The sequence below is a fragment of the Crocuta crocuta genome, unplaced genomic scaffold (assembly GCF_008692635.1).
Source record: "Crocuta crocuta isolate KB4526 unplaced genomic scaffold, BGI_CrCroc_1.0 scaffold54, whole genome shotgun sequence".
Lineage (NCBI taxonomy): Eukaryota > Metazoa > Chordata > Mammalia > Carnivora > Hyaenidae > Crocuta > Crocuta crocuta.
This window is the reverse complement of record NW_027530356.1, coordinates 537,036-556,424: the sequence shown is the minus strand read 5'-3', so window position 1 is coordinate 556,424 and position 19,389 is coordinate 537,036. Positions and strand designations below refer to the sequence as shown.

The 19,389-nt window shown below is 35.7% G+C and overlaps 2 protein-coding genes across 3 annotated transcripts in view; both read left to right on the top strand.

The window, feature by feature from the left end:
- The window catches only part of LOC144233075 (phospholipid scramblase 1-like), a 33,201-nt gene extending 22,490 nt beyond the window's left edge, over window positions 1-10,711 (top strand). Inside the window, 4 exon segments of the mRNA XM_077765866.1 lie at window positions 591-752; window positions 8,091-8,173; window positions 8,175-8,250; window positions 10,581-10,711. Of these exon segments, the coding sequence (XP_077621992.1) occupies window positions 591-752; window positions 8,091-8,173; window positions 8,175-8,250; window positions 10,581-10,619 (360 nt within the window). The 3' untranslated portion in view covers window positions 10,620-10,711.
- A 7,728-nt stretch (window positions 10,712-18,439) lies between these two features.
- The window catches only part of LOC144233054 (phospholipid scramblase 1-like), a 31,544-nt gene continuing 30,594 nt past the window's right edge, over window positions 18,440-19,389 (top strand). Inside the window, exon 1 of one of the 2 annotated variants that reach the window (XM_077765849.1) lies at window positions 18,440-18,520. In XM_077765849.1, coding sequence (XP_077621975.1) covers window positions 18,475-18,520 — 46 coding nt within the window. In that variant the 5' untranslated portion in view covers window positions 18,440-18,474. The remainder of the gene's footprint in view (window positions 18,521-19,389) is intronic. The other variant, XM_077765848.1, reaches the window with a different exon arrangement.

The following is a 19,389-nucleotide window of genomic DNA, read 5'->3' as shown; positions in this document are numbered from 1 at the left end:
TAAATAGTATATTATCATGACTTGTACTATTTGGTGGTAAAAAAAAAAAAAATGGACCTAGGAGGTCATCATTTACTGATAAGCACACTGAGGCACATGCAAGTTCACCAGGCTAAGTAGCAGAGCCAAGACTACAAGCTTCATTTTCTTTCCATTTGGGCACCATTGCTATTCATATTTGAAAATAGCACCACTGATCAGAGCTATGTTCCTACATCTAAACCACTATTTTTTAGAAAGTTTAAGAAAAGAGTTCCTTAAAATTTAGACATTTTTTATAAAAATGGAGATTAAAAATGTATGAGGCCATTAAAGCAAGGGTTATGAGTGGAGACTATACATGCAGCCTCCTCAAGTTTGTATCTCCTCTTTTCCAGTTTGTAGTTGGGAATCTGATACAAGTTCATTAACTTCTCTGTCCCTCAGTTGCTTTCTCTATACATAGGGATAACAGTATCAACCTTGCAAGCATGTGTTATGAATTAAATAGTGCTTGAAACAATGTCTGACACTTAGAAAGTATTCAATAAATGAGTTATTACTAGACATTATAATTATTATGATTTATAAATATTTTTTTGCCTTTGTAGATAGAAGTCCATGCCCCTCCCGGTGTACCTGTAGGTTATGTTATTCAGACCTGGCACCCATGCCTTCCAAAGTTTACAATCCAGAATGAGAGGAGAGAAGATGTACTAAAAATTACTGGTCCGTGTGTTGTGTGCAGCTGTTGTGCAGATGTTGATTTTGAGGTAAGAGATGTGATAATATTTGTAGATCTTGCTTTCCTCATATAAGACTAATATAATTTGGGAGGATGTTATAATTACATTAAATAAATTTGTGTATCCTGATATTTCAAGAGGAAGACAGTGTGCTTATATATTTAACTTTGGTCAGAGAGGTGGTTATTGCTCTGATTAAGCATCAAGTGTTGATTATGCTAAATGGAAAAAAGAGAAGCAGAGCCTCATAGTCAAATCAATAACTGTAAGCAAAGCATCCAACATTTGACCATGGTAGTTTCTGTATACAAGCCCCATGTTATGCATTTAAGATAAAATGGTAATCTTGTCATCTAAGTCTGAGCGCCAAAGCGTATGAATACCTGCTTGGCCTGAAATATAGGTTTCCAGTGTTCTCGACCCTCCTCAGAAGTTCTGACATCTTTGAGTTCCTACAAAAACTCACGTATGCAGAGTTTTAAAAAAGATTGTGTAAGACATACTTTCCAATTATGCCTTTACTTCTTATATTAAATTTGACCTCTACAAACCACATGATCTATTACATGGAAGAATTTCAGTACAGCATTTGTCCAATAGATGACCTAGCCTTGTAGCCCAAATTATGTAGTTGCAAATGTTTAAAAATAGGGAGATTTCTATAATTTAATCTTGCTCTAATGAATCTCCTGGAAAATCAAAATATGTTAAGCTGTACCAACATTTCCACAAGAGGGGCCAAAATCTAAACCTGAGCAGGGCTGCCTCTTTGTGATAAGAAGTATGAAATCTGCCACTGTCCTCTGGCTTCCTAAAGTTTGCCATTGTCCAGCTTCATTCTTTTATATTATCTACCTGGCTTCTCTAGTCATATGATTTTCAATTCCTCTGTTAGATCCTGAGTGTATAAAAGAGAATCTTTCCCCTTATTGACTTCAGAGTACAGTGAGAGGGACAGGCAGTTCTCAGAAAACACATGTGATATGATAGACTTTATGAAGACTCTTAAAAAGCCATATACATAGTGTAGAGGGGATGTATACAGTGCATGTGTAAAGACTTTATAGGTTTTTGTATAACAATAGGTTATTGTATAACAATAGTTCTCTATGCAGGGGTTAATTATTCCTATGAATGAGCCAGAATATTAAGAGATAATTATTCTTTTAGGAAATATTAGAGAATTTTTGCTGACATATTCTATATTTGTAGAAAATAAGTGAACATACTGGTGCAATAAGTCAAGCTGGATTGTGAAACATCTATAATTAATGCTAACGAATTTAGAAACTAACCAGCAGCCCTTTTCAGTGGATGCCTTAAACCATCATTACATGTAGTAAATTAACTACTCTCCTGTGCATCTAGGATGGCACTAACCGTGTAACATCTTTGAGGGAATTAAGAAAATAGTCCCTTGAATCATTTTCTGTAAGCTAGATAATGGAAAGTTTGAAAGCAGGAATTATCAGTGTGAGAAGCCACTGTAGAACATGGACTCCATCATAGCGTTAATGGCATGGAAACTTAGAGTAGAAAAGAGAAAATGGCCTGAACACAGCAGAAGCAGGAGCCATTCTAAAGGAAGAAGTCAGAGACATTTCACAAGTGTACCAAGTGTAACTGATTCATGGATTTGATGTCAGTTGAGCATGAAAAGAAAATTTGGAGATGATTCTGATGTCATATTATTCCAATATCTGATGTTTAAAAAGCTGAATGAATAATGTTGATATTAGCCAAGTTAACAATCTTGGAGAAGCAACGGTTGATTTGTGAGAAACTCATGACATATTTGAGTTATGTCGGGATTTTGGTATGTAGAGAAAAAGTTCGGAGTGTTTTCAGCAGATAGATGGTAGCTGAAGCCAGAGATTATCCAAGGGTGAGTAGAAGAAAGACCATTATACTTTCTATCCCATGGAGACGATAAGTGAATCTGTCTCCTTCCAGGACTTTTGGTAGGGGAAAAATATGTTCACATGAAACTGCTAACCCTTTACAGTCCCCTTATGAGTTTGAAGTCTGAGTTCATACCATTATTATGGTTTGAGAACTTCAAAACATAGAAATTGGGTCCTGAGTGGTGATAGAGATTGTAGAATTGAATGCAAAAGTACACTAGAAAGAGATCACATTAGAAGATTGGTCAAAAAAAACACACTCTCTGTTCCTTAGAAAAAGCTGATCTTCACATGAACAGATCAAAAATTACATAATATTCCAGGAATTAATCCACCAGCAACAAGCTGGATTTAATAGAATAGTCGGCAATCATAAGAGAAATCTAAATAAACATAAGAGAGGCTAAAGAATAAAGGAGGTCATAAGAGAAGAAGGAGATTTTTTTTTAAAAGGACAGGAGGATCTGAAAACAAACCAAATAGAAATTTCAGAAATAAGGAACACTTATTGATGAAACCTCATTGGGAAGGTTGAGCTGAAAATTAGATGCAGGTGAAGAAGGAATTAATGAACTGGATGATCTATAGGAGGAAAATAAATAGGAGAGGTGAAAAGATAAAAACTTGAAGGGACAGGAGCATCTGGGTGGCTCAGTTGGTTAAGCGTTCAACTTTGGCTCAGGTCATGATCTCGTGGTTAGTCGGTTATTGAGTTCGAGCTCTGCATCAGGCTTTCTCCCTCTCTCCTGTCGGCTCAGATTCTCTGCCTCCCTCTCTCTCTCTGCCTCTCCCACCCCCCAACAAAAATAAATAAAAACATTAAAAATTTTTTGAAGGGACCAAAATAATTGAAGGTATGTGAAAGCTAGAATAAACTACTCTTGCATATGTCAAAGAGGGGTTACAGAAAATGTACTGAGGTACTATTCGAAGAGATATATGTGTAAGAGTCGTGTAGACTAGATCCCATGGATTTTCAGAATCAAAAAGTGCAAGGAGTTCTGGTTAAGAAAAATAAATGACACCCAGATACAACTTAGATAAAATATAAACTTAAAACTAAAAAGGAAATCTTAAATCAGCAAGTAGGAAGGGGGAAGAGTATCTCAAATATGTAATTCCCTGACCATTAAGGATTATGAACATTTTACTAGCTATTTGTATTTATTCTCTTTGAATTGTCTATTCATATCCATTCCCTGTATTTTTACTGAGTTGTTTACTTTTTTTTTCTTCCAATTTATAAATGTAACTTGCGTGTTAAAGGCACTGATTCTGCATCTGTCCTCTGATCTGAAATAGTTTTCATAAATCAACCCTTTCTTTGTGGAACTTCTTATATACATTTATTTATTTTATATCACATAAGTCACATATATTTTCTTTTTTAAATAGTTTATTGCATATATATTTTTTAATATCTTCTGATTCTTCTGTCTTGATTAGAAACTTACCCCCAATTTCTATTTTATTTACTCCCTTTTAAAATCTTTTTATATTTGAATCTTTAACTCACCTAGAATTTGATTTATACAGGATTGAACATTTTTTCTTTCAGATGGCTAGACAACTGTGGCATAACAATTTATTAAGTAAAGTATTCATTCCTTGCTGAATTGAAATACATTACATTAAATTTTCACAAGTAATAGGATGAATTTCTAGATTCTCCTGTGTTTCATTGATCTAATTATCTGTTCCTTCAAGTGCCTTATGATTCAATTATGGTAACTTAATGATGCATTGTATATCTAGTCATAGCCAAACAGCCACTTGTTATACTTCTTTATCATAGTTTTTTGCTATTGTCAGATTTTTCCTTTCCTGTGAATATTACGGCATTTTTTTCAGAAGGTAGAATCCTATTATTACATTAAATCTGTATTCTTTTTAAATTAGCATATTTATGATGCTAAACCTCTGTTATATCTTTTTATTTATTTATATCTAATTTTATATTCTTCATAAGATCATATGGGCTTCTTTATATAGAACTTCCCTCTTTTTTAATTAAAATTTTCCTAAGTAATTGATAGGCATTAGCACTACTAAGAAGGAATGTATGTATTAGGTTCTTGCTGCTAATATTAAAAAAGACTACTTTTTTTGTTTACCTTTTATTCAGTCTTCTGACTGGATTCTCACATTTAACTTTAGAAACATTTTTGCTCAGGTGTCTAGGTGGCTCAGTCAGTTAAGTGTCCGACTTCAGCTTAGGTCATGATCTCGCAGTTCATGAGTTCAAGACCCACACTAGGCTCTGTGCTAACAGCTCAGAGCCTGGAGCCTGCTTCAGATTCTGTGTCTCCCTCTCTATCTGCTGCTATCTTGCTCATACTCTCTCTCTCTCAAAAATAAATAAAATATTAAAAATTTTTTTAATTAAAAAAAGAAACATTTTTGCTTATTTACACTTGATTTTTCTAGATATAAAATCACAAAGCAAATGAAATCATTTTTGCTCTTCTCATGTTTATTTACCAATTAGCTCATTTCCTTTTCCAATCTACAAAAACTGAATAATAATGCCAATTGTGTGAATACTTATCAAGTTGACAACTTCAATTGAAATAGCAGCAAATGTTCACAATTTAGAAAGACATTGGCTACTGTTTTCCATAGTGTTTTTCTATTACTATTTACCTACCTAGATCAGGAATCAACAAACTTTTTTTTAAGAGAACAGATAGGAAACATTTGAGACTTTATAGGCCATGTGGTCATTGTGTGCAAATATTCAAATCTGCCATTGTAGCATGAAGGTAGTCACAGACAAAACATAAATACTGTGTATAACTGTGTCCTAATATAACTTTTTACAAAAGCAGTGGTCAGGCTAGATTTGTCCCACTGACCATTGTTTGCTGACCCCAACGTAGATTTTTTTTTTTTTAATGTTTTATTTACATCTAGGAGAGAGAGAGAGAGACAGCATGAGCAGGGGAGGGTCAGAGAGAGAGGGAGTCACAGACTGAAACAGGCTCCAGGCTCTGAGCTGGCAGTCAGCACAGAGCCCGACGCGGGGCTCGAACCCACGATCCGCGAGATCATGACCTAAGCGAAAGTCGGAGCTCAACCGACTAAGCCACCCAGGCGCCCCGCAACCTAGATTTTTATTACGAATTGATAATTAACTTTCTAAAAGCAGGGTATCAAATGGTCATGACTACCGACTCTGAAACAGAGTGCCTGGGTTTGAAATCCTCCCCATGACTTCTTATCGGTGTAAACTTGGACAAATTACTTAACCTCTATTTGCCTCAGTGTTTTCATATAAAAATTGTGCTTAATAATCATATATATCTTTTAAAGATATTATGAAGAAAAAAATTACCTAATACTTATAATTCATTTATATGTTACACATATACTAAATGTTACATAAATGCTTAATTAGTAAACAAAACACTTTTTCAGTATCTGATACAATGATATATTTTGAAATCTATGGTTTTCTAGTATTCTACAATTTATTATAGTATATTCTTTTGATAATTACCTGAGGTCTATGTGCTACTGTTCTATTTGCATTTACTGTATATTTATATTAAAAGATGAACCTATAAATCTATTTTTAGAATACCTCTAGCAATTTTCAGTATTACATTTATAGGTATATAATACTAGTTCATTATTTCTGGAAGTTGCCATCATTTTGTTATATAGATTTTCCATTTTTAAATATCTAAATTTAGCTAAAATTATTTAATTCTATTGACTTTTCAGTTGTAAATCATTCACATTTCCAAGGCTTTTCATAAAAAATTGTATGCTCTACTTCTTAGGTAAACTTTTAAATTTCTCGCTGTAGGAATATAAAGGAGAAATGTCAGTATTGGTTAAGTCTAGTGGTAGGCTTATGATGGCTGGTACATTATCTTTTGGATATTTCATTTAAAAAACAATTGAAATTAAAAATGCCTAAGTTTAACAATATAAGGTTTTATTACTAGCTTCAAATAATGAAGATGGTAGCATCTACAAGAGGTATGCAAGAGGGATTTCTGTTAGTCTGTTTAGCCACAATAGTGTTGCATGACAAATAACCCCTAAAGCTCTGTGGCTTAAAACCATCGGTATTCATTTTCATACTAATGGATCTGCAGGTCCACTCTTTCTTAGGGAATCTATCTAGCTCAGCTAGTTGGCTCTGATTTGGACTGTAAATTGGCCCAAATCTATACCAGGTATGTTTATTCTGGAGCTGTAGCAAACACAGCTACCTGGATCATGCATTTCTAGTAGCTGATCACTGGGAAGCAAGAGCCAGGCCAAACTAATTAGCCATGTTGAAGGCCTCTTCTGCTATCACATCTACTAACATTCCATTGGTTAATCAAGTCTAACTATCAATGGCCAAGCCTAACTATCAATATGCAGGGACATATGCTGGGTCTCTAAGTGCACGGGGGTTAGGTGGGGGGAGGATAGTTGATGAATTTTTGCTGAGCAGTAATCTATGCTATCACAGTTAATCATATTAGAAGTTTATTTCAAATCTTCAAGGAACCCCTCTACCCACATCAAAATAAAATGAGTCAACTGTTTTTAGTTTCCTCACATTTATTTTCCTGTTCTCACCCTGAACTACAACTTCTGTGGGTGTTGCTAGCACTTGTGGTACCTTATGCATATTAGAAAAGGACATTTCTCTTCCTGCTTTGACAGAACTCTTGTTATGTACACACCATGTTAAATGTGGGCTACATTCATCCACCCACATGCACTTGGTGAGGTGCATGTATCCAGACCACAATCTGTTCAACTTTTTATGATGACACTAGGCTTTCCTCAGGCAGAATTGTAAAATTAGAAAAACTTTAGTTCAGAACTCTTTTTCTCATATATCTTTTTGCTTATTGTTCACTGTCCATCAACCCCACTATCCCCTTGACCTGGGGCATCCCATCTAGTTACATATTGGTTACTTACTTTTCCTTTACTCAAAACTCCCAGTCATCTTTTCCAGGCTCTTTGCATTTCACATTTTCCTGCTGATGCTGGTAATGAACACTCCTCTCACATTTGAACGCTCAGCCTACATAAACTCTCTATGCTTCTCTTACAACAAAAGTAACATAGGAGATTGGTTTAGTACCTTCCTGATGGCTTCTAGAAATTTCATCTAAAGAAACATTTTATATTTGTATCTTTTCCTGCCTAAATTTTGTTTTAGATCAATTTATTTATTGCTGTCTATCTTAATGTAGAATAGAAAATGTTAAATAATTAAGCAGAATTACTTTCATGTAAGTTCTCTACAGCAAAGAAACAGGTGTTTGTTTTTCATGCATCTAAAAGCAGATACAGGAATCCATATATATGTAATGAGTGATATAATGTTCATAGTTAAGTATGGTCCATAATTTTAGTAGAGTATTTCATTTTATTTCAACTTTTAAAGTAGGTAATTTTCAGATTTCTAGAATTCTTTAAGAATGTTCCTTTTTTCCCATTTCAGATTAAATCTCTTGATGAAGAAACGATAGTTGGCAAGATTTCCAAGCAGTGGACTGGTTTTGTTAGAGAGGCGTTTACTGACACATAACTTTGGTATCCAGTTCCCTTTAGACCTCGATGTGAAAATGAAAGCTGTAATGCTTGGTGCCTGTTTCCTCATTGTGAGTCTATTCTTACTAATCTGGGGTTTAGGTGATTTCTCTTGTATCATTCTGAAATGATTTAGTGAACTGTAAATTTTTAGAGGACCTTGTTAAATTTATAGGCTTTATTCAAAGAGGCCCCATTTAATTCTAGCTCTTAAATTTCATTTTCTCCTGGTACTCTGGGTTCACAGGTGACTAGTTGCTCTGGAGAGGCTATGCGGTTTCATATGATAACAAAAGGATCTCATGTGCTAAGAAAGGGCCCTGATCTTTGGAGTTTTTATTTAAAAATTGAAATCAGTGCTTTGGAAAAGAAACTGGGCTTGAATCTGGGCTTAAATGGAATAGACGCAGGAAAACAAGATGTCCTCCTGATTCATTAAATCACCTACTACAGGAGTATAAACCTCAATAAAAGTAAACATCTAATCAAGCCATTAGTGGAACTACCATTTGAGAGGAATTACGTGGGGTAGAGCAGTGATTCTGAACTTAACTTCACATTAAATCAGCTAGAAAACTTAAAAAAAAAAAAAAAAGCAAGTTTCAGGACATACCCCAATTTAACTAAATTAGAAGTTGTATAGCTCCCACTGACTCCATATGCAGCCAAATTCAAGGACTCACAATAGTTTCCAACCCTAGCTACACAATAGAAACACCTGAATAGCTTCCAGACCCCCTATGTCAAGATTGCCTCCAGGTAGTAAAACAAAATCTCTGGAAGTGGGGCCAGGCTTGCAAGCTGTTTAGAACTGCCAGGTGATTCCAATATGCAAGAAGCTTTAGAACTACTTGATGAATATCTTAAACACTGACGTGGAGATTCAATCCCCCAAAAAACTAAAAAGTGAGAGAATATACAGAAAAAGGATCCAGTTATTTCAACAAATAAATGTTGGGAAAATAAAAAGATAAAAACAACATAATAAGAGAGAGACTTAAGAGGCATCAACTCAATGTAATTTATAGATCACATTTAGATACTGATTTGAACAAACCAGTAAAAAAGACATTTATTAGGACTTCAGAGAAATTTGAATATTGGCTATTTGATGATATTTTAATAGATTTTTTTTAAAAGATATACTAATCATATTGGGCTTATGCAAAAACAAGAGTCCAAGTTTTTAGGGGCACACACTGAACTGTTTCAGTGTAAAATGCTATGATCTTTCAGATTTGCTTTTAAATAAAGAGGGTGAGTGCACGCCGATTTAGGGGATGGAGTAATTAATGAACCAAGATTGATTATGTTAACAATTACAGCTGGATGAGTGGCCGTTTGGGTTTTATTTTGCTATTCTGTCTAATCTGGGATACACTCAATATTTTCTGTATAAAATTAAAAATATAACCACAGTTCTGTTTGAAAATTGTGTTTTCACTGTTTATTTCACATGAAAAGTAAAATAAAACTTAACCATAGGAAGCTAATTGACAAAAGGTAGACTTACCATCACCAAGGATCTGGTGTGCAAAGGGAAGAGATGGCCATCTGGGGTGTTTGGATAGGTGAGAAATGGGATTGGGATTTGTGGTAAGGTTATAAAGGAAATGACTGTGGGGTAGATTGGACCACTTCTCAAGGACTTCTAAATATTGGACAACTTCTTGTAGATGGAAAGATACTGAAAATTAATTTGCTTGGTTTTAAATGAGAAATAAATAAAATAGATATAAATCCAAATATTAGATTGGTGACTAGATGAGAAGTGAATTGACGAAAGGTAAAATTGCAATAGTGCAGTTGCAAGTGAGTGGTGATAAGGATTCAATTTTTTCCTTTGTGAACAGATAAGAGAAAACGATAGACATGAGAGAGAATCTGTAGGATTTGATGATAGTCATAGGGAAGTGGGTCTGGTTAGACACTGATGCAGTGAGGCAGTTTGGGAGAAACTGGTGGACAAGTTTGCAAGAGAAATCATAAAGCTAGGCTAAAAAAAAGTCTAAGATACATGCCACCTCTAAGATGGCTGTCATTCTCCTTAAAAAAGTCTGAAATTTCTACATTGTATATCAGTCTCAAGAAAAGTTGTATTACTAGAGAAGGAGTACAAAAAGTTAAGAAAGATTGAAAAGGGAGTATTCTAAGTGGCATATGAAATTTAGAGAAATTACCAGAAATTATTAAATGCATGCAGGCAATCATTAAGTGAACAGAATTACAGGATTTAATTGCTATTAAAATGGAAGGCTGAAGCTATCAGTTTTCCCCATATCTACTTACCTGGTCAGTTTTTCTCTTTAGCAGATAAATTATTATTATTCATCACCCCTTAACATTTATGATCTCTGCTTTGTTGCTGAAAACTCATTTCTGTATTTTTGTTTTTATCCAGGATTTCATGTTTTTTGAAAGGAGTGGAAACAAAGAATAAAAAGGAGTGTGATAGAGGATTAATGGAGGCCTCCTCAGAAAGCATGAAGTCCATGTACTTAGTGGGACTATGTCAAGGAAAAACTAATGGTTTTTCNTAATGGAGGCCTCCTCAGAAAGCATGAAGTCCATGTACTTAGTGGGACTATGTCAAGGAAAAACAAATGGTTTTTCTTCTTCTTAACTGAAAATGACTTACAGTTACTGTGATGCCTGAAGCTCCTCATATATGTGATGACTTTTCAAATTACAGAGTTTATTTTCTATACCACTTACCTATAAATGTTTTTATGCATTTTGTTTTGTTTATACATTTTCTTTTTCATTGTGTATTTGAGAGAAAGGACACAGGAATTTTTACATTAATATGAAACTTCTTGTACTAAATTATTCTGAACTATAATATGTTTTATTCAACTTTTACACCAAATTAACTAAAGCCTTAATTAAAGTAGTAAATTATGCATTTTATTATAGTTCCAATTTATTTCACATGCAGCAATTAATGTTATTTTGCAAATACTGTATATTCAAATACATTGAAAATGAATATACTTGGTTTCCTTTACAACTGTGTTAAAATAATACTTAATATTCATACTACCAAAGAAAAACAAAATGTGTATTTGTTTTTTGTTTGGCAAATCACAGCATATTTAACTTCTTTTGTAAGCTAATCTGCTACCATAAAATGATTTTCATTATTGACAAGAAAATAAATCACTGATTTTTTTTTTATGATTTTCAATGAAAAAGACCTGTTCTAAAGAGGACAAATTTAAAAGTTCACTCTAGAACTGGAGCACTATTATAATTTTTGAAGTAATTGTTTACACATGGAATGTTTAGCTCCTGTATACATTCTGTCATTCATATAGCNAAATGACTTACAGTTACTGTGATGCCTGAAGCTCCTCATATATGTGATGACTTTTCAAATTACAGAGTTTATTTTCTATACCACTTACCTATAAATGTTTTTATGCATTTTGTTTATACATTTTCTTTTTCATTGTGTATTTGAGAGAAAGGACACAGGAATTTTTACATTAATATGAAACTTCTTGTACTAAATTATTCTGAACTATAATATGTTTTATTCAACTTTTACACCAAATTAACTAAAGCCTTAATTAAAGTAGTAAATTATGCATTTTATTATAGTTCCAATTTATTTCACATGCAGCAATTAATGTTATTTTGCAAATACTGTATATTCAAATACATTGAAAATGAATATACTTGGTTTCCTTTACAACTGTGTTAAAATAATACTTAATATTCATACTACCAAAGAAAAACAAAATGTGTATTTGTTTTTTGTTCAGCAAATCACAGCATATTTAACTTCTTTTGTAAGCTAATCTGCTACCATAAAATGATTTTCATTATTGACAAGAAAATAAATCACTGATTTTTTTTTTTATGATTTTCAATGAAAAAGACCTGTTCTAAAGAGGACAAATTTAAAAGTTCACTCTAGAACTGGAGCACTATTATAATTTTTGAAGTAATTGTTTACACATGGAATGTTTAGCTCCTGTATACATTCTGTCATTCATATAGCATGATAATTATGAGATCACTCAGGTGTTAAATATAACATATATATTCCATCTGAGTAGAAACTTAAGTAATGGTCTGTTATTTACCTGAACAATCAAACAACTGAATTAAAATTATTGATATATTTCTTTGCGTATTTCATTTTTGTATTTAAACTGTCAACAACTAATTTAAATGGTATTCTGAACCTTACACATTTATTACCTCTTCCCTTACAAATCTCCTTTAAAAGGAGCAAATGCATAAATTCATACCAGGACTATAAACTAAGATTTCTACCTGTCAGGAACAAAGGAATGTTTATACTGTGTTTTGTAACAAAAACTGGATGGAGTGAGAGGAGATGACTAACCCACGGTTTAGCTCCTGCAAAGGAAAAGTGTGTTTAGGAAAATGAGGACTTAGGGGAGAGACTCCCATTTATCTTCAGCAGAACCCCCACACCACCACTAGCCCCGGTGTTGAGAACATTGGGATGAGAGGGGTGCTATAGGAAAACTGATGGCCACCTTTCCTTAGTCCAAATAATTCCCCCATGTCAGGTTCCAACAAGGAGAGGTAACCGAAATGCCACATTCAGTTTACAGTTGGTACAGACAACGTGCCAGGTAAAAAGAGGGTATTTGCCTGGCTGTTTCTTAGTGGCATTACTTGTGCCAAGTCCGGAAGGGGAGGGCTTTCCAACCTAGCTACCAGGCACCATGGGCATTCACAGAGAGCTCAGGACTAGCTAGAAATCTCAGAGCTGTTGTGTCCGGGTGTATTTATGGGAGGGGAGTTGATGGGTGATGAGGTGTCCAGGAGGATAGCATCTTAGGGTCTTAAGATAACACAAGTAGAGAAACCTAATGATTCCAGTTAGAAACAATAAGGAATGTCATCCTTGTAAGTTCATTAGTGTGTTTATCTTGACTCCTTTAACACTTATTATATGACAGTGAAAACAATAATCACATTTAATCCAGTAGCTAGAGTTATAAGGCCCTTTTAAAATAGGATTCAAGGCTCCCCAAGAATTTTTCTGCCCCAAAAAAGAAAATGAAGGGAAGAAAGAAGGTAAGTTATTTTTTTGCAGAAGTCAACTAAAAAAAATGTAGAAGAAATAATGGAATTAGAAAATCACCATTTGCCAATTATTGTCAATATTAGGTTCCAGCAAGAAAACATGATCAGGTGCCTGGCTGGCTCAGTCGGTTGGGCATCTGACTTTGGCTCGAGTCATGATCTCATAGCTCGTGAGTTCAAGGCCCGTATCGGGCTCTGTGCTGACAGCTCAGAGCCTGGAGCTTGCTTAGGATTCTGTGTCTCCTCTTTCTGCCCCTCCCCTGCTCATTCTCTGTCTCTGTATCAAAAATAAGTGAACATTTAAAACAATTTTTTTAAAGAAAACATGAATGGCTGCTAAATCAGTGGTAAAAGCTTGAGGTATTCCTATATTATATATTATACTGTATTAACACTGTCTCAAAGTAGCTCCCTATAAGATACTAACTCTAAAAAAAAGTAAGATTTTAAACTTACTATACATACTTAAACATACAACTATAGTGGAGTATGTGAGTGACTAAGTCAGTTGAACATCAGACTTGATTTTGGCTCAGGTAATGATCCCAGGATCATAGAATCAAGCCCCACCTTGGGCTCCACTCACTGAGTCTATAGCCTGCTTGGGATTCTTTCTCTCTCTCTTCCTCTGCCCCTCTCTTCTGCTCATGCTCTCTCTCTCTCAAATAAGAATTAAAAAAGTAACTATACAAGTATTGTAGGATATAGTTCAGCTAAGCTTTCTGACATAACAAATACTCCCTTTTCTCTAGTTTCCATTGTTCATCATTTTCATTTGAGTCCTCCCCTTTGATGCCTTTAAATCTGTATTTCTACCATCAGTTTGTCCATGATGAGGTAGGTGTTCTATAAAATAGTACATATTTTCTCTACCATGTTCTTCACTTCCTTCTGAGTACTGACAATGGAGTCCCTTATATCCAAAATTCTGGGAACAATTTACTTAAGGCAATCTTGGCTTTTTCTCTCACTTCTCAAAATTCTTCCGGTTTCTACCCATTCCCAAATCCCAAAACTACTTATACATTTTGTTATTAGTAGCAGTAGCACCCCACTTCCATATCCCAAAACCTATATTAGTCTACTGTTGCTGCTATAACAAACCACTACAAACTCAAGGGCTTTAAACAATACAAATTTAATATCTTAACAGTTCTGGAGGTCAAAAGTCTGAAATAAGTCTTACGTGGCATCAATTGAATGTTTCCACAAAAATCATATGCTGAAGGTCTAATACCAATGTAAATTATTCTAAGGAAGTAATTAGGGTTAAATGAGCATAAAGGATGCTGATCTGATTAGCGTCCTCTAACGCACCAGCACCAAAGGAAGGCCTTGTGAGGACATACAAAAGGGGACATCTACCAATCAGGAAGAGAGGTCTCATCTGTCTTTTGTTTTTTTGTTTTAATTTCTGAGAGAGAGAGAGAGAGAGACAGCGTGAGCAGGGGAGGGTCAGAGAGAGAGGGAGACACAGAATCCGAAGCAGGCTCCAGGCTCTGAGCTACCTGTCAGCACAGCTCAATGCAGGGCTCGAACCCATGAACCGTGAGATCATGACCTGAGCCAAAGTCAGATGCTTAACCGACCTGAGCCACCCAGGCACCCTTCTCATCTGAAACCAATCATGCTGGCACCTTGATCTTGAACTTCCAGGCTTGAGGACTATGAGAAAATACATTTCTGTGTTTAAGCCTTCTAGTCTGTGATATTTTGCTATAGTACCCTAAACAGACTAATAAACTAGATTAAAATCAAGATATTGAAAGAGTTTCTTTCTGGAGGCACCTGAGCAGAATCATTTTCCATGCCTTGTCCATCTTCACAGGCTGCCTTTATTCCTTGACTTATAACTTCTTTCCATCTTTAAAACCAGCAAATGTTTCCATTATAATATTTCTATCTCTGACTCCGATTCTGCTTTGCTCTCTGACATTTAAAGGACCCTGGGAATTACACTGGACCATCCTGGACAATCAGGGATAATGTCATTGTAAGGTTACTTGATTAGCAAGTTTAATTCTATCTGCAACTTAATTCACCCTTGCTATGTAACATAACATTGGGTTTAAAATAAGGACATTGCTGTGAGGCTGTTACTCTTCCCGTTGTGTGTGTGTGTGTGTGTGTGTGTGTGTGACATAGAGTATTGCTTTTCATGTGTTTTAATAGGATATAACATTTGCCAATGTTGATATTTGTAGCTCTGATTTGCACATTCTTTTGGTTATTTATAGTACTCTGTTTTATGAATAGAATAGCATGTATTTACCTATTCTGTTGTGGACGGGCATTTTGGTTGTTGCTAACTATGATAGTTAACATTATGTTAACCTGGCTAGGCTTAGATACTCAGCTATTTTATCAAACATTATGCTACATGATTCTGTGAAGGTATTTTTTTAGGTGAGATTAACATTTAAATCAGTAGACTTTGACTAAAACCAATTACCCTTCATAACATTGGTGAGCTACATCCAATCAGTTGAAGGCCTTAATTTAAAATGATCAACCTTCCCTCAAAGAAAAGAGAATTATGACGACACATCACTTTCAGACTCAGAAAGGGAGAATACAGGAAAAGCACTCCCCCTGAAAGTAGCTGGAGAGAAAGAAAAAGAGCAGAAACACTCAGAAGTTACCAAATAAGAAATCTGTTCTCCAAAACCACTGACAGGAAGAAAAGACAGGCTTTCAATACCATTAGGACTCTATAAACAGGGAAGTGCAGAGTCAGAAATTATGGAGCTCAGCACCTGGTGGTGTTCTGGTGGGGAGGAGTGTGAATCCCCAGGACCAGGCAGTGAGGTTCGAGGGGCCCGTGGACCACACAGGGAGAGTGGTTCCCCTGCTTGGAGGACATTTAGTAGAGTCCATATGGCCTCCCCATAGGCAGAAGGAAGAAGCCAGAATGGTCTTTGCCCTTTCTCCTTTGGCAGCAAAGGGTTCCCTGGCCACCACAAACTAATTTTCTCTAAGTCTACTACAGTAGCTTAAGAATCAAAAGAGTGGAATGAGGAGGAAAGGTGATAAATGTAAATTAAAGGGGGCAGCCAGATGTCCGGGGCCAGATACTCCCCTTGCATGCTTTTGGCTTCTGCAGTTTTGCTTGCTTCTTGCATCAGCCAGCAGCCAGGAACCAGATGCTTCACTATACTAGTCCCACCCAACCTGGAAGCACATATGTATAAAGGATCAGTAAAACCTAGCCGGATACTCAGCCTTTGGAGGTGACTCCGCTGGACCGGCACCAGTGCGAAATTAACAATCTCTTCTGATTCTTTGAGTCCGTGTCGCTAATCTCTTCCTGGGTGCTGAGTATTTGCTGTAACACATGTAGCCTTATGAATAGGTGTTACTGGTAGATAATTAAATTCAGTCATATGAGAAGGTGTAAGAGATAGGTAAAACTATAGCAGTTTGCTTATCAAATCCAAATATGATCAAGATTTGATTTCAGCTCCTGAATTTTCTAGCTGTGTGATTTTGGAAACAAATCTTAATGAAACCTCTCGAAACTTTGACTTCTTTATTTCTATAAGACTAATAAATCCTTCTTTTTAAGGTTTTTGTCAGGATTAAATTAGCATGTTTTACTATTATTATTGTTACGTTTATTGCCAATGCACCACTGATTCTCAACTCAGATGATGTTACACTGTAAGCATTTTTTATGACTTTCAGATGATGCAGAAAATGCTCTGTGACAATAAAAAAAATAATGTTACTAATTCTTGGTATTGGATACACTAGTTTTCCACATTGAGAAAATAAGTGCTCTCCTATACTACAATGAGTATTTGTGACATAAGTTTAGGTTTTCATATTTGATTCAAATAATAATTATGTGATATGTGTAATAATAATGTGTATACTTATTTACTGAACAACTTACACACTCCATAACTTCACTTTTGTGTTTTTGTTTTCCAAATTTTAGTTGTCTTAAGTTTTATCTAAAATTGTGAACTCATACTTTTATTAAAAGTTTTTTTTTAAGTTTTGAGAGGGGGAGAGAGAGTATGAGCAGGGGAGGGGCAGAGAGAGGGAGACACAGAATCTGAAGGAGCCTCCAGGCTCTGAGCTGTCAGCACTGAGCCTGACGTGGTGCTCGAACTCACGAACTACGAGATCATGATCTGAGCTGAAGTCAGATGTTTAACTGACTGAGCCACCTAGGCGCTTGTAAACTCATAATTTTAATTCAGCTTGATTTCTACATACCAAAACAGGAATAACTGTATTTCCTTTAGCATTCAAAAAGCAGTGTTTGAGGGGCGCCTGTGTGGCTCAGTTGGTTAAGCGTGCAACTTCGGCTCAGGTCATGATCTCACGGTTCATGGGTTTGAGCCCTGAGTTGGGCTGTGTGCTTACAGGCAGCTCAGAGCCTGGAGCCTGTTTCAGATTCTGTATCTCCCTCTCTCTCTGGCCCTCCCCTGCTCATGTTGTCTCTCTCTCTCTCTCAGAAATAAGTAAAACATTAAAAAAAAGATTTCTCTATTAAAAAAAGCAGTGTTTGAGAGGATATGCACAACTGTAGAAATGTATACTAGATGCAAAAAAATATATATATATACCTATTTTATAGGTAAGAAAATTGAGACTCTAATGTTTTCAAGATGTTTAAGATACAGCTCATGGTATGAAGATAGCCCTTTAACAACTTTGGCTTATGAGGTTTCCATCTACATGATAGTTTTAGGTAAGTAGGAAATGTAGCTTATTATTTTCAATGATGAAAAAGAAGGAAATTAAAAGGGCAACTCTGGATAAAGAGGTTTATGAAGAGGTTACATATCTCTTTCAAAACTCTGAATATACTAGAATTTAAGTAAGACATTATGTCTCTATATTTGTTTTAATCATTTATTTATTTCAGTTTTTTGCAACCCATGACTCAGGTTACTAGGGCCAACAGGGTACAGTTTTGGGATGTTCATTAGCACCTTCCTGACCCAGAAAATGAAGAGGTTTTCAGTGTGCTAATCTAGCTGAAGGATTATCAAGGGGGACTTCTCAAAAGCATCCCATGCACAAGGTGTAAAAATAAACCAATTTTTGGACTGCAGGGACCAGGAGTGTGGGAGAACCATCAGCTTTATATCCTGGTTCATATGTAAGCATTCATAGAACTAATTAGCTTCAAAGTTCTGAATGGAAGGTTTATTTGTTGTGGCTGCTTGGGAGTCCTATCTCTTCTTCACAACAATTTTGAGAGACTGTGGATGTGGGCCATACAGAGGATCAAGCCTCTTCTAATTCACCTCTCAGGTAGCAATTTCACATGGAGTTTCTAGTTCTCAGTCACTATAAGTGACTTCTCCCCCTCCCCCCCCTTTTTATGTCTATGGTCTTCTTTGTGGCCTATTTAATAGAGATGTTATAACTTTTATTAGGAAACTGTAGTCTTTAGGAAAAGGGATCTATAAAGTTGCTGAAGTTTTACTGCTGCTATTCTGATATAAGGGAAAATCTGGCTGCCTTTTTGGAGAGGATGCCTGGGTTCCTGGGTTTAGAACATATCTGAGATCCCACTGAGGTGCTCAGTATCCAAAGAAGGAAGCAGCAGGGCACCTGGGTGGCTCAGTTGGTTAAGCGTCCGACTTCAGCTCAGGTCATGATCTCACAGTTGATGCGTTTAACCCCACGTCGGGCTCTGTGCTGACAGCTAGCTCAGAGCCTGGAGCCTGTCTTTGGATTCTGTGTCTCCCTCTCTCTCTGACCCTCCCCTGCTCACGCTGTCTCTCTCTCTCTCAGAAATAAATAAACATTAAAATAATTTAAAAAAAACAAATAAGGAAGGAGACATTTATATTTCTATCTAGAGAACAGGAAAACATACATCATAGGTCTTGAGTAACAGGTCTTTTATTTCTGACTTATAATTAGTCACATATATAAAAAATAACTGACCTTCCATGAGCCACCTCTTTTCTGCCCTGATGCATTGTCTCCATCCATACTACCCACTCCATTCCTTGATCCATCTCAATAACTCCTGCTATTTGTCCTCTTCTGGATACCTGGGTTCTCTTTCTAGCTCCTCTATTTACAAATCTTAATGACAACAAAACATTTCGAGGTTCACATTTTTCATCTGTAAAATGGGGATGAGGGAGAATAATGTTATTCAGTGACAA